We start from the raw sequence: 14829 nt of genomic DNA on the forward strand, positions 1-14829 counted from the left end.
CAGCAAACATTGATTGAGCTCATGTGCTGGGCCAGGTGCTGTTCCAGGGGGTGGAAGTCAGAAATGAACAGCACAGCCCCTGGCCGGAGGGTGCAGACAGCTGAGTGGGGGCAGAGCTGGGGGAGCGTGGTGGCGGCCAGACGCCTGCCCAGGGCATCCTGGGAGAAGAGACCAGCTTTCTGGGGGAGTCGATGTTGGGGAGGCCTTCCTTTTTGCCTTTACGCCCCTCATTAAACAGCTCCTGGTTTGGGGGACGGGCACGGTGAGTTCAGACAGTATGACAGGGTGGAGGGTGACAAGGGCATCTCCCTTCTGGTCCCTGGTTCCCCGGCTCCTCTCCCAGGAAGCAGCCATGTGACCAGTCTCTTATGTGTCTTCCCACAGCGTGTGACGCATATGCAGGCAAGTGTGTGTGGGTGCAGGCAAGTGTGTGTGGGTGAACACAGATGTGTCAGTATGCCCTGTCTTGCTTTTAGATCTAAACGCTAACGTGCAGCTCTGTGTACTTCCTGTGAATGTTGAAGATGGATGGTGTGGTCTGTGTGTTTTTTTGTGTTTATGTGGGCTGCTAGTCTCCTGGTGGTGCTTCAACAGATACCACCAGTGGGTGGCTTTAACAGACCCATGCGTTTTCTCACAGTTTGAAGGCTGGAAGTCCCAGTTCAGGGCGCAGGCTCTAGGGGAAGGCTCTTCCTGCGTGCTCTGAGAAAGGTCCACGTTTCTTTCAGCTTCTCTTCTCCACGTGGCATCAATCCTTCTCCATTTGGGCTTGTTTCTCTATGCCTAGTCGGCTCTTATATTGCAGAGGGGATTGGTTTGACACAACCGTCTGTCGCTGACATGATTCATTAACATAACCAGGAAGTCCTGCTCCCAAATGGGATTTTATCTGCAGGTATAGGGGTTTTATAGGGGTTTAGGGTTTACAATACATAACAGTGAGTGCGTGTGTGTCTATGTGTGTATATCTCTTAACTCAGAAGGTTAATCCTGTTTGTTCTGGGTCTAGCTGCATCCTGTGTGACTATCACTTTATCTGAGACACCTAGCTCTCTATTGATTAGACCAAAAAACAAACCAAACAGGTTGCTGTCAACTCAACCCTGACTCATGGCAACCCTGTGTGTGTGAGAGCAGAACTGTGCTCCCTGGGGTTTTGAATGGCTGATTTTTCTGAAGTAGGTCACCAGGCCTTTCTTCCGAGGTACCTGTGGGTGGATTCGAACTGTCAACCTTTTGGCTAGCGGCTGAGTGTGTTAGCTATTTGCACCACCCAGGGGTTATTGCTTGAGAACAGTAGGTGTTCTGTAGTCTATAAAAGGCCAGATAGTAAACATTTTTGGCTTTGGGGGCCATATGGTTTCTGTCATAGCTGCTCATTTTTGAGCCATTGTAGCTTGAAAACCGCTGTAGACAACACATAGACAAATGGGCATGGCTGTGTGCCAATATATCTGGACACTGAAATGTGAATTTCGTGTTATTTTCACTCGTGAAACATTGTTCTTCTCTTGATATTTATCAACTGTTTAAAAATGAAAGAGACATTCTTAGCTTACAGGCTGTATAAAAGCAGGCAGACTCGACCTGTGGGCTGGATTTGGCCCCCGGGTTATAGTTTGCAGACCCCTTAGATGGGCTGTGCCTGTGCTGCAGTGAGGATGGTAGCAGCCTCCTGCCTCCGGCCGCCCTCCATTCTCCTCTGTTACTAATAACTACTACTACTAATTGTTCTGCTACTTACCTTCATATCTTTAGTAACGAGCTAACACTTTGTTGCTGTTGTTGAAAAGGTACACAGCAAAACAAATGCCGATCAGATGGTTTCCACCTGGGCAATTCAGTGACGCCAGGTGCATTCTTGGAGTTGTGCAGCTATTCTCACTCTCCTTTTCTGAATTCTTCCTCCTCCATCAACATAAACTCACTGCCCCCTAAGTTTCTTCTCTAATCCCTCTAGTTACTCTTGTCAATTTAATCCCATATAGATAGTTCTTAAGAGAGCACGGTGCTCAAAGAAGACATTCTTTACTAGTTAAGCTAAATTATTGTTTGGTGTAAAGAAGACTTCAGGGATTTTTTTTTTTATGTAATTTTTATTATGTTTTAAGTGAAAGTTTACAAATCAAGTCAGTCTCTCACACAAAAACTTACATACACCTTGCTACATACTCCCAATTACTCTCCCCCTAACGAGACAGCCCGCTCTCTCCCTCCACTCTCTCTTTTCGTGACCATTTCGCCAGCTTCTAACCCACTGTACCCTCTTATCCTCCCCTCCAGGCAGGAGATGCCAACATAGTCTCAAGTGTCCACCTGACCCAAGAAGCTCACTCCTCACCAGCATCCCTCTCCAACCCATTGTCTGGTCCAATCTGAAGAGTTGGCTTCGGGAATGGTTCCTGTCCTGGGCCAACAGAGGGTCTGGGGGCCATGACCACTGGGGTCCTTCTAGTCTCAGTCAGACCATCAAGTCTGGTCCTGTTATGAGAATTTGGGGTCTGCATCCCACTGCTCCCCTGATCTCTCAGGGCTTCCCTGTTGTGTTCCCTGTCAGGGCAGTCATCGGTTGTAGCTGGGCACCATCTAGTTCTTCTGGTCTTGGGATGATGTAGCCTCTGGTTCATGTGGCCCTTTCTGTCTCTTGGGCTTGTAATCGCCTTGTGTCCTTCATTCTCCTTTAATCCAGGTGGGTTGGGACCAATTGATGCGTCTTAGATGGCTGCTTGCTAGCGTTTAAGGCCCCAGACGCCACTCTTCAAAGTGGGATGCAGAATGTTTACTTAATAGATTTTATTATGCCAGTTGACTTACATGTCCCCTGAAACCATGGTCCCCAAACCCCTGACCCCTGCTACACTGGTCTTCGAAGCGTTCAGTTTATTCAGGAAACTTCTTTGCTTTTAGCTTAGTCCAGTTGTGCTGACCTCCCCTGTAGTGTGTTGTCTTTCCCTTCACCTAAAATAATTCTTGTCTACCATCTAATGAGTGAAAACTCCTCTCCCTCCCTCCCTCCCTCGCCCCCCTCGTAACCACAAAAGAATGTTTTCTTCTCAGTTTAAACTATTTCTCAAGTTCTTACAATAGTGGTCTTATACAATATTTGTCCTTTTGCAGCAGACTAATTTCACTCAGCATAATGCCTTCCAGGTTCCTCCATGTTATGAAATGTTTCACAGATTCCTCACTGTTCTTTATCGATGTGTAGTATTCCATTGTGTGAATATACCACAATTTATTTACCCATTCATCCGTTGATGGACACCTTGGTTGCTTCCATCTTTTTGCTGCAACAAACATGGGTGTGCATATATCTGATCGTGTAAAGGCTCTTATTTCTCTAGGGTATATTCTGAGGAGTGGGATTGCTGGATCGTATGGTAGTTCTATTTCTAGCCTTTTAAGAAAGCGCCAAATGGATTTCCAAAGTGGTTGTACCATTTGACATTCCTACCAGCAGTGTAGAAGTGTTCCAGTTTCTCCACAGCCTCTCCAATATTTATTATTTTGTGTGTTTTGGATTAATGCCAGCTTTGTTGGAGTGAAGTGAAATCTCATTGTAGTTTTGATCTGCATTTCTCTAATGGCTAATGATCGTGAACATTTCCTCATGTATCTGTTAGCTGCCCGAATGTCTTCTTTAGTGAAGTGTCTATTCATATCTTTTGCCCATTTTTTATTTGGGTTATTTGCCTTTTCGTAGTTGAGTTTTTGGAGTATCATGTAGATTTTAGAGATCAGGTGCTGATCGGAAATATCATAGCTAAAACCTTTTTCCCAGCCTTTAGGTAGTCTTTTTACTCATTTGGTAAAGTCTTTGGATGAGCACAGGTGTTTGATTTTTAGGAGTTCCCAGTTATCTAGTTTTTCTTCTACGTTCCTAACGTTGTCCCTATTTTTTCTTCCATGATCTTTATCGTTTTAGATTTTATATTTAGGTCTTTGATCCATTTTGAGTTAGTTTTTGTGCATGGGGTGAGGTATGGTCTTGTTTCCTTTTTTTGCAGATGGATATCCAGTTATGCCAGCACCACTTGTTAAAAAAACTGTCTTTTCCCCATTTAACTGTTTTGGGGCCTTTGTCAAATATCGACTGCTCATATGTGGATGGATTTATGTCTGGATTCTCAATTCTGTTCCATTGGTCTATGTATCTGTTGTTGTACCAGTACCAGGCTGTTTTGACTACTGTGGTGGTATAATAGGTTCTAAAGTCAGGTAAAGTAAGGCCTCCCACTTTGTTCTTCTTTTTCAATAATGCCTTATTTATCCGGGGCCTCTTTCTTCAGGGATATTTTTGGTTAAAAGTAAAAGGTAAAGGTTATCTTGGGGCAGTACCCTCTGAGTTCTATGAGAATTCAAAACTATGTTCAGCATTTTGCCCCCTTTTGATTAGGGTTCGTCTGTGGAATTTCTGACTGAAACGTAGACTGATATCTTTGTTCCTTGATTAATCACCTCTAAAAAAAGATAAAGCCGAAAAGAAACCCACTGCCATTGAGTCGATTCTGGCTTATAGCGACCCTATAGGACAGAGTAGAACTGCCCCATAGAGTCTCCAAGGAGCACCTGGTGGACTCGAACTGCTAACCTTTTGGCTAGCAGCCGTAACACTTAACCACGATGCCACCACCTTTAAAAAAAGTTAAAGCAGTAGGCTTTAAAAAAAAGATAAAGCAGTGGGCTCCTTCCCTTTCCACTTTCCCTTATTTCTTCTTTCCTCCCCTATTCCCTCTTGATTTTTCTTCATTAGACACTTTGACAATATGAAGTGATAGAATATTCCTGTCTGGGTCTGAAACTGTAGTTGCTGCTGGTGTTTTAGCCTCAGCTCAGCGCTCAAGGCCAGTTTCTCAACTGGCTGATGTCTGTAATCTTGAGAAGGTTCTGGAACCCATCCCTAGAGTCCTTTTCAGGTTTGGGGCTCTTCTTCCTGACCAACGGATCAGTTGGTCTGAATTACCCACTTAACACTCCCCTCCTCTGGGGCCTGGCAGGCCCGGCCGCCCTCTTGGGTTCCCTGCTGTGGGGAAATTCTTTGATCTGCCTCAGTCTGTGTCCTGGGCCCAGTGTCCATGGAGCAAGGCGCCCTTCCTTTATCTAGGAATTCCACAAGGCTGTGCCCCTGTCCACGAGCCAGTTTCCATCTTCTCAGGAGGCCGCAGGCATTTCTGTTCGGGGACTTGAGTTGCCTTTGATGCCGGGAATGTTGTCAGGAGCTACTACTGTGGACTTTTTGTTCTTTTCCCTTCTGCAGATGCTCCTTTAAACCCCTGTCAGGTACCCCTCTGCCTTGTTCCCTCCCGTAATTCCTTACACTCATCCTGTTTCCCGGGCCTGGCCTTCCCATTCCTAGCTGTTTCTGGAAACATCTCTCCCACATGCTACTGCTTTGGATGCCACCTGCACTCCTGTGGTGGCTCCTCATCCATACTGTCACCGCGCTGGGCGCCTTCCCCTTCACCTCCCCGTGGTAGCTCCTTGTCCATACTGTCACCCTGCTGGGCGCCTTCCCCCTCACCTCCCCGTGGTGGCTCCTCGTCCATACTGTCACCGCGCTGGGCGCCTTCCCCCTCACCTCCCCGTGGTGGCTCCTTGTCCATACTGTCACTGCATGGAGCGCCTTCCCCCTCACCTCCCCGTGGTGGCTCCTCGTCCATACTGTCACCGCACTGGGCGCCTTCCCCCTCACCTCTCCGTGGTGGCTCCTCGTCCATACTGTCACCGCACTGGGCGCCTTCCCCCTCACCTCTCCGTGGTGGCTCCTCGTCCATACTGTCACCGCACTGGGCACCTTTCCCCTCACCCCCCTGTGGTGGCTCCTCGTCCATACTGTCACCGCGCTGGGCACCTTCCCCTTCACCTCCCCATGGTAGCTCCTCATCCATACTGTCACCGTGCTGGGCGCCTTCCCCCTCACCTCCCCGTGGTGACTCCTCGTCCATACTGTCACCGCGCTGGGCGCCTTCCCCCTCACCTCCCCATGGTAGCTCCTCGTCCATACTGTCACCGTACTGGGCGCCTTCCCCCTCACCTCTCCGTGGTGGCTCCTCGTCCATACTGTCACCGTGCTGGGTGCCTTCCCCCTCACCTCCCCATGGTGGCTCCTCGTCCATACTGTGACCGTACTGGGCGCCTTCCCCCTTACCTCCCCGTGGTGGCTCCTCATCCATACTGTCACCGTACTGGGCGCCTTCCCCCTCACCTCCCCATGGTGGCTCCTTGTCTATACTGTCACCGTGCTGGGTGCCTTCCCTCTCACCTCCCGGTGTGGCTCCTTGTCCATACTGTCACTGTGCTGGGCGCCTTCCCTCTCATGTCCTTGGCATCCCCATTGCTGCCCTGAGCTTCTAATTCATCTGGACCAATTTTTTTGTAATTTAAATGGACTGGAAACCATTTGTACTGGGTGTTTTTGTGAGGTTAATATTTTCGGGGGTATAGTTTTTCTCTGCCTTTTGTTTTGCATATTCTTTTTCATGCTTCCTAAGTGGTGTTTCCATTTGCTGTTTTCTTTTTGATTGAAATTTGCCTTTAGATGTGGGAAATTCTTTCTGAAATCTGCTAAGGGGGCGGGGCAGCATGGGAGAGGCCCTGCCAGACAGAGGAGATGTGGGCGTGCATGTGAGAGCGGGGAGGGCACTCACAACTACGGTCAGCTCAGAGGCCATGGCAACTGCAGGGTCACTGTGCACACCCCACATCCTGCATGCGCACCTGCACACACTCACACGCCACACCTGCACAACCCACTTACACAACTGCACACACTTACACACCCCACATTCACATCCCCATACCTGCACAACCTATTCATTCACACAACTGTACCCACACACCTGCACACCTGCACAACCCACTCACAACTGCACACACATCACCACACACACACCCCCACACCTGCACACACCCACACAACCCATTCACACACCTGCACACACACACCCCACACCTTTACACACCCACTCACACACCTCTACTCAGACACACCCACACTCACAGCTGCACACTTACGTACCCCTCCTGCATGCACACCCACACACTGGGACATAGCCATTCACACAGCTGCTCACACGCACATACCTGCACACATCCATTCACACATCTGCACATATGCCCACACTCCTGAGCACGCACACCCTCTCACCTGCAGGCCCCTCTCCTCGCTCCTTTCCTGTCTCACGGGGATGGCATCTTGGTACCTCTAGCCACCTGGCCAGCCTCCCGGTCACTGTGCGGGGACAGATGGCTCAGGGAAGCATCTGCCACGGCCCTGGGCACACCTGCTTGTTTCAAATGGGCACCCTGGCTTCTGCCCCTCAGGGTGCCAGCCTCCTGACCCAGGTGCCCCCTCTGCCTGCCCTCAGTGACCTGAACCACCCTTCTGTGTGTGTGTGCACACCTGTGTATCTCTGTGTGTGTGGGTGTGTGTGTGCAGTGTGCATCTGTATGTGTGGGTGTGTTTGCCTGTGTGTGCATCTCTGTGTATGTGGGTGTGTGTGTCCCTGTATGTGTGCATATGCACATGTGTGCATCTGTGTGTGGGGGGAGTGTGTGCCTGTGACCCTGTGTGTGTGCATGTGTGCAGTGTACATCTGTGTGTGGGTGTGGGTGCCTGTGTGTGTGCACATGTATGCACGTGTGCATCTCTGTCCCTGTGTGCGTGTGCACACGTGTGCATCTCTGTGTCCCTGTGTGTGCATGTGCACACGTATGCATCTCTGTGTATGTGGGTGTGTGCGTCCCTGTGTGTGTGCATATGCGCATGTGTGCATCTGTGTGTGGGGGGAGTGTGTGCCTGTGACCCTGTGTGTGTACATGTGTGCAGTGTACACCTGTGTGTGGGTGTGTGTGCCTGTGTATGTGTGCATGTGCGTACATGTGCATCTCTGTGTGTGTGTGTGTGCCCGTGTGTGTGTGCGTTCCCGTGTGCCTGTCTGGTGAGGGGAGCGTCATTGTTCCATCAGAGCTGCATTTGGTCATCTTCCCCCTCCCGCCCAGAGATCTGTAAGGCGTGGGGGGGGATGAGAGGGAGGGTGTTGGGTGCGTCACAGGCTGCAGAGGGGTGAGGCTAGCCCACGGTGGCCTGGGTCACACTCCTTCATGGGCTGCTGCTCCACGCATCCTCTGGGGGTGGTTCCCTGGTCGCCTACAGGGAAGCACTGGGGTAGGAGAGGCCACAGGAAGGGGCTGGTGTGGGTGGCAGGAGACAGGGCACTGCAGGGTCCTTCTGGGGGTGTTGAGATGTTCTAGGTGTCCTCCTTGTGTTCAGGGGCGTAACCCCCAGGGCGGTCCTGCAGCCAGGCAGGTGCTCGCAGGGGAGGGCCCCGGCTGCTCCGACCCTTCTCCCCATGTAACGGCTTCAGGACAGGTGGGTTTGGGGGCAGGGCCAGCCCCTCACCTCCAGGTCCCACCTTCTGCCAGCTGCCCAGATGCTTCCAGCTTGGCCACACGACCTACACCTGGCCATCTGCCAGGTACCCCTTGTCCACCTTGGGTGCGTGGCCATCTCACTCTTTGTGCTTGGGTGGGGCTTGCCCCCCGGGGTCAGCTCGGGCACCACCTGGCCTGTGCAGCCCTGAGGGCAGTGAGGGTGCCCCGAATTCTTTTGGCTGATTTCCCCCAGTATTCACTGTCTGAAGACCCTCCTTTCAGGGCCCGATCTTGGCAGAAATGTGAGGGTGTGAGGCTCCAACATGTTTCTTCTTCCGTCTCCCGGACGTTCCCAGAGATGTCACATACAGCATCCTCTAGGCGACCCTGTGTTGATGTAGCCTTGGTTGGTCCTGCTCATCATGTGGTTTCCCCTTGTAAGGTGCTGTGGAGTCAGCTCCAGCCCATGTGCAACAGAACCAAATGCTGCCCGGTCCCATGCCGTCTTCACAGCCACTCCATGGCTGCGGCCATCGTGTATTTTGAGTGCCTTCTAACCTTGGGGGCTCATCTTCCAGCACCACGTACATCAGACACTGTTGTGTTGTATGATCCAGAGGGTTTTCACTGGCTGATTTTCAGAGGTAAATTGCCAGGTCTTTCTTCCTAGTCTGGAAGCTCCATTGAAACCGTCCGCCATAGGTGACCCTGCTGGTGTTTGAAATCCCGGGGACATAGCTTCTAGCATCACAGCAACGTGCAGCGACTGCAGTGGGACATACTGACAGAGACAGGTGGTGGAAGTGTGGTTTCCAAAACCCACTGCCGTGGGGTTGGTTCTGACTCAGAGGAACCCTATAGGGTAGAGTGGAAGTGCCCCATAGGGTTTTCAAGGCTGTAATTCTTACGGAAGCAGATGGCCATATCTTTCTCCTGTGGAGTGGCTGGGGCATTCAAACTGCCGACTTTTCGGTTAGCAGCTTAATGCTTAACCACTGTGCCACCAGGGCTCCTTAAGTGCAGTTTACACGTATGCAAACCAGATATGGGGGTGGGGTGTGTAACTGTCCCTGGTGTTCAGATGCCTTTGCTCCAGCAGTGCCCATTACTGAGGCTGTAAAGGAACGAAGTAGCTTAAGGCCCTTTGTCGAGAGTGGAAAATTTGGGAGCAAAGCGTTTTCGTTCAGATTCTGGCGGCGTTTCCTCCAGTAGAATTGAAGTGAGGAGGTCACAGTTCCCCTGGCGAGTGCCTTCAGCTTGGACTTGCAGCTCCCCCAGGTTCTGGATGCGAGGCCCACGAACTTCCCTGCAGTCTGCAATTTAGGCTTTCGGTAACGAGGTGGCGTTGCTCAAGTTCATGGGCTCCTCCTTGTATATTCCATTTCTCTGTAAGACCGTTTTGTGTCCTCGAGGTCTGGGCCTTCTTGTTTTTATATTCCACCTCTGCCATCGCAGATGTTTTAGTGTATCACTTGACTCTTCATGATTTCTCACTTGAAATCTTAACTGTAGACTGGCAGGCTGTGACTCTTGTGCCCTGTGGCCATGGCCTTGTACAGACACGGGCCGCAGGTACCTGCTGTACTGTGGCTGTTGTCAGGTGCAGGCAGGGTAGTGGACAAGGCCCAGCCACAGCTCGGCCCCTGACTGGGTGGTCACGTCCTCCAGGAGGTGGCCCATCCCTACTTAATGCTAGACCAGCGCTGCTCATCCCCAGCACTACTGACGTGGGGCCGGATCCTTCTCTGGGGTGGGGCCGTCCTGTGCGCTGCAGGGTGTTGAGCAGCATCCCTGGCTTCCACCCACTCGATGCCAGTAGCACCCCTCCCCCCTGTTGTGACAACTACAAATGTCCCGAGACATTGCAAGTACCTCCTGGGGGCAAAACCAACCTGGGTGAAAACTCCTGGGTTAGGGGATTCCACTGACCCCTAAGAGACTCTGACCCGTAATCACCTGACCTCCTGATGTCCTGGGACACTGCTCACATTTAAATCCCCACACTGAGTGGGGAAGAGAGAAGAGGGGAATCACAGGAGCTGGAGGGTCCCCCTGGTTTACACCGCCCTTCACATCTGGAGTTTATTCTGGTGTACGGTGTGAGCGGGGATTGAACTTGGTATTTTCCCAAATAATGAATGCAAGGCGTCTTCCCCCCAGTACTGCTGACACGGGGGCCAGATCCTTCTTTGGGGTGGGGCCGTCCTGTGCACTGTCGCGTGTTGAGCCCCATCCCTAGTCTCTACCCACTCAGTGCCAGTAGCACCCCGAGTCGTGGCAACCACAAATGTCCCCAGACATTGCCCAGTGACCCCTGGGGGCAGAGTCACTCGGCTGAGAAGCCCTGACTTCTCCTGTTGTTATTGCTATATCTTGGGAAACACCCCCTGCCTGCTCACAGCGGGGGCAGCGCCTTCTGTTGTCAACAGGCAGCTGGAGGATCAGTGTTTTCGCTGCAGAGCAAAACCCTTTCTTAAAGTGATATGATACCACGGTCCTTGGGGACGGTGAGTGGATACCAGCTGCTCCGGAAACTGTCAGTTAGCGTTGGCACAAATCGCCGTCCTCCAGCATTGGCCTTGAGCTGGGCAAGCCCCTGCACCCCCAGAACTCTGAGCTGATGGACTGGAAGCAGGGGTTTGGTTCCTTCTCCCACAACCGTCGGTGGCCAGTCTGCATCCTGGAGGGAGACTTGGGCTCCCATCTCACACCAGGGTTGGGAGCCACCAGCCCCGTGTCAGCTGTGGGGAGTGCCCGGCACCCAGGTGGTCCATAGTGCCAGCTGGGGGTCTGGCCTGGTGCCTCCCCAGGCTCACCCTGACCCTAGGAGAGAAACAGGCAGTGAAGAGGCCGGGTAGCTTGGTAGAGAGCATGGGGCAGGGGAAGGAGATCAGGAGCCCAGGCCCGCATGCTTCCTTCATTGCCTTGGTTTCCTTACCTCTTGAGTGGGGCTAAGACACCCCGCTGAAAGCCCCCCAGGGCAAGCGGTCCCAGGACAAAGGCTGGGAGAGTCCTGGCACACGGGCAGCGAGTGAGCCTGGTTGCCGCTGGCCTCGGAAGGTCACCGCCATCACCACTCTTCGCTCGACTTCTGAGCTGGCTCTGCCCAGCACACACTGGCTGAGTGGGGCCAGGGCCTGCCCAGGATGCTGGAATGTGGTGGCTGTGTGCCTGGGCTCGAATCCCGGCTCCACCACTTTCCAGCAGGTTGTTAATTCTGTGCCTCAGCTGTCAACAGCACCATAGCTGTATCCCCTCATAGTCAGTTGTCACGAGGAATGGACACACTGGGCCCGGGGCTTAGCTTGGAGGGAACGCGTCCTGCCCCGCCCCAAGGCGCAGACTCAGCACCCCCTTCCCGCGCCTGGGCTGTGGCCCTTCACTGTGACTTGGCAGCCGGACACTTCCCGGAAGCCCAGAGACCCAGCCCTTCCTGCCATCCCCTGGTATTCCCACATGGAAAGACCTGGAACCTGCTCAGGGTCGAGGTACGGTGGTGCCCGACAGCCAGGCAGGGTTGCCAGTGAGGTAGCTGCGCCTTTGCTCAAAGTGATCTTCCCAGAGAATCCACCTGGTTATCCTGCCTGGGGTTGTCACCCCTGCAGCCCCAGGCTCTGGGTGCCCGCCCCGCTCCTCTGTCGTTGGGCCCTAGTCCCTGTATGAGTGTCTAGGACAGCCTTACGGGCACACGCACTGGATTTAAACAGTGGAAGTTTATTCTCTCACAGCTCTGGAGGCCATAGGTCTGAGAGCAAGGTGTTGGCAGGTTGGCTTCTTCCAGCTTCTGGTGGCTTCCGGCAGGCCTTGGCTTGTAGCTGCATCGCTCCACTCTCTGCCCCGTCTTTACATGGCCTCTCCCTGTGTGTCTGTCTGTCCTCTTCCTGTTGTAAGGGCCCCAGTCAGTGAATATGGACCTCCCTAAATGACCTCATTTTGACCTGACTATATCTGCAAATATCCTATTTCCAAATGAGGTCGCATTCTGAAATAACGGGCAGACGTGGACTTGGGGGAACTCTTTCCTACCCAGCACAGTTCTTAAAACTTTTTCACTTAGTACCCCATTTCCTGGTCTATCCTGAGTATCGATTCTCTGCCCTCCTGTGTGGAATGGAAGTCCTCCAAGGGCGGGGTCTGTGCTTCCTGTTGGCTCCCTGCACCTGGCAGGTGCTCAGCGAAGCAGGGCTGGGATGAACACGGCCACCTAGCTCTTCAGCCTCTTGGCTTACGAGGCCTGCATGGCCAAGTGGTTGTCCCAGCTGTCGTGTGGGGTGTGAGTGCAGGGGTGTGTTAGGGTGCTCGCGGCTGTGGCAGTGAGTGCCTCCTGTGACAGAGGGATGGGGTCTGTGCTTAAAGAGCACATCCGGGTTCAGATTTCTGAAACTCCAGCACACATGCAGACCCAACTCCACCTTGTTGTGGTTGTCAGCTGCCACCAGGTCAGCCTCTGACTCACGACAGCCCGCGCCCAGTCCTGCACCATCTCCATGATCCGTGACAGATCGCACGTTTGGGATCTGGAGGGTTTTAATGGGCTGATTTTTAGAAGTTGATCTCCAGGCCTTTCTTCCTAGTCTGTCTTCGTCTGGAAGCTCCACTGACACCTGTTCCGCATCCTAGCAAAGTGCAAGCCTCCATGGACAGCTGGGTGGTCCCTGTGCGTGAGGTGCACTGGCCTGGACGTGAACCCAGGTCCCCCGCTGAACCACAGTCCTGTCTGATGTTTGCTCAGTGGGTCGTCCTGCAGATCTGTATTGGGGTTGACCCCGGGGCTCTGGGGTTGCCTCTCCGGGTTGGCAGGCCCCGGGGCCCAGCTGCAGAGGACACAGCTCTGCCTTAGTAGAGGTACCCATGTCTGCCTGGTGCCAGAGTCCTGTTGTTACTTTTGTCGTTGTTGGGTGCAGTTGAGTCAATTCCAACTCACAGTGACCTCGTGTGAGGGAGCAGAACTGCCCCACAGGGTTTTCTAAGCTGTAATTTTTACAGGAGCAAACTGCTAGGTCTTTTCTACCACAGAACTGCTGGTGGGTTTGAAGTGGTGACATTTTGGTTAGCAGCCAAGTGCTCAACCTTTGCACCATCAGGGCTCCTTACCAGGGTCCTGGGAGCGTTAAATACACGTAGATTCCTGTGAGGGATGCTGCCTTGCCCCGCCCCGAGGGAGGTGTGCTGCGGGGGGCGTGGCGGGGGCGTGGCGAGGCGTGGCGTGACGAGGCGGGGCGTGGCGAGGCGGGGGCGGGGCGTGGCGTGCCAGGCGTCCAACCCCAGCTTGCCTCCTGCAGATCATCCCGCCCAAGGAGTGGAAGCCGCGGCAGACGTACGACGACATCGACGACGTGGTCATCCCCGCGCCCATCCAGCAGGTGGTGACGGGCCAGTCGGGCCTCTTCACGCAGTACAACATCCAGAAGAAGGCCATGACCGTGGGCGAGTACCGCCGCCTGGCCAACAGTGAGAAGTACGCGGGGCCGGGCGGGCAGGCAGGGAGCCGGGCGGGCAGGCGGGGGCCCGGGCGGTGGCAGAGGACAGGTCCCGGCGGGCTGCGGCTCTGACGACAGGAAAGCCGCACCTTGAGGGGCCAGCACGGGCGGCAGGACGCGTCTAGGGAAAACGGCGCCTCTGGCCAGCACTGACACTGCGCCCCTGCAGGGTTGTGAGGCGTAGTGGCTAAGTGCTGCGGCTGCTAACCCAAGGGTCAGCAGTTCGTATTCGCCAGGCGCTCCTTGGAAACCCTATGGGGCAGTTCTACTCTGTTCTATAGGGTCGCTAGGAGTCGGAATCGACTCGATGGCACTGGGCTTGGTTTTGGTTTTAGGGTTGTGAGGAGCCTAAGTTGCATCTCTCCTCTCCCCCAACTGGAGTGTCCAGAGGCTGTCTCCGAGTTGCCCCCACTAATTTCAAGGTGAATAGATATGGATAGCAGCGATGCCAGCACTAAGCCTCTGTGTCTGCGGTGCTTGAGGAAGGACGTTGGGCCATGCCGGCTTCATAAACGGACGCTGCTCAGTGGCGCCCCCTTCGGGTGGTGCCTAGATACAGCTCTGCAGGCGATCCCAGGGGCCGCCCCTGTGAGGCATAGTCCACTCAGCCGTGGCTGCACAGATGTGGGGTGCACGCTGCCCCCCAGAGGGCATCCGGACATTCTCTGGGTGCCGTGGCCCTCGGCCCACCTGTGCCCAGAGCACCAGCCTCACACTGCATTTGTCCCAGAGCGCTTCCCTCTCTGGTCTGAGTCTTGTCTCCCCACCACGTCCTCCTGTGACACCTCGGTTCTGTGTCACTTCCTCAGAGAAGGGCTCTCTTGTATACACAGGCGCCTGCACACCACTCCCCCTGGGATAAACCCTCTCTATCAGCAACCAGGTTGTGCCGTGTGCCCTGCAACGGGGACCATGTGTCTGCCCTCCCAGGGTGTGTTCAGGAGGCGTGCCAGAGCCCGGGATCGCCATGTTCCTT

The 14829-nt window shown here is 53.7% G+C and overlaps 1 protein-coding gene across 5 annotated transcripts in view; it reads left to right on the forward strand.

Moving 5' to 3' along the window:
• Positions 1-14829, forward strand: part of KDM4B (lysine demethylase 4B) — a 216400-nt gene that overhangs the window by 64214 nt on the left and 137357 nt on the right. For all 5 annotated transcript variants that reach the window (XR_010321175.1, XM_064280337.1, XM_064280339.1 and 2 more), the window contains exon 4: positions 13656-13831. Coding sequence is in view for 4 of the 5 variants with exons in the window: in XM_064280337.1 (XP_064136407.1) it covers positions 13656-13831 (176 nt within the window). In the remaining variant the exon portion in view is untranslated. The remainder of the gene's footprint in view (positions 1-13655; positions 13832-14829) is intronic.

This window comes from Loxodonta africana, chromosome 3, assembly GCF_030014295.1.
Source record: "Loxodonta africana isolate mLoxAfr1 chromosome 3, mLoxAfr1.hap2, whole genome shotgun sequence".
Taxonomy (NCBI): Eukaryota; Metazoa; Chordata; class Mammalia; order Proboscidea; family Elephantidae; genus Loxodonta; species Loxodonta africana.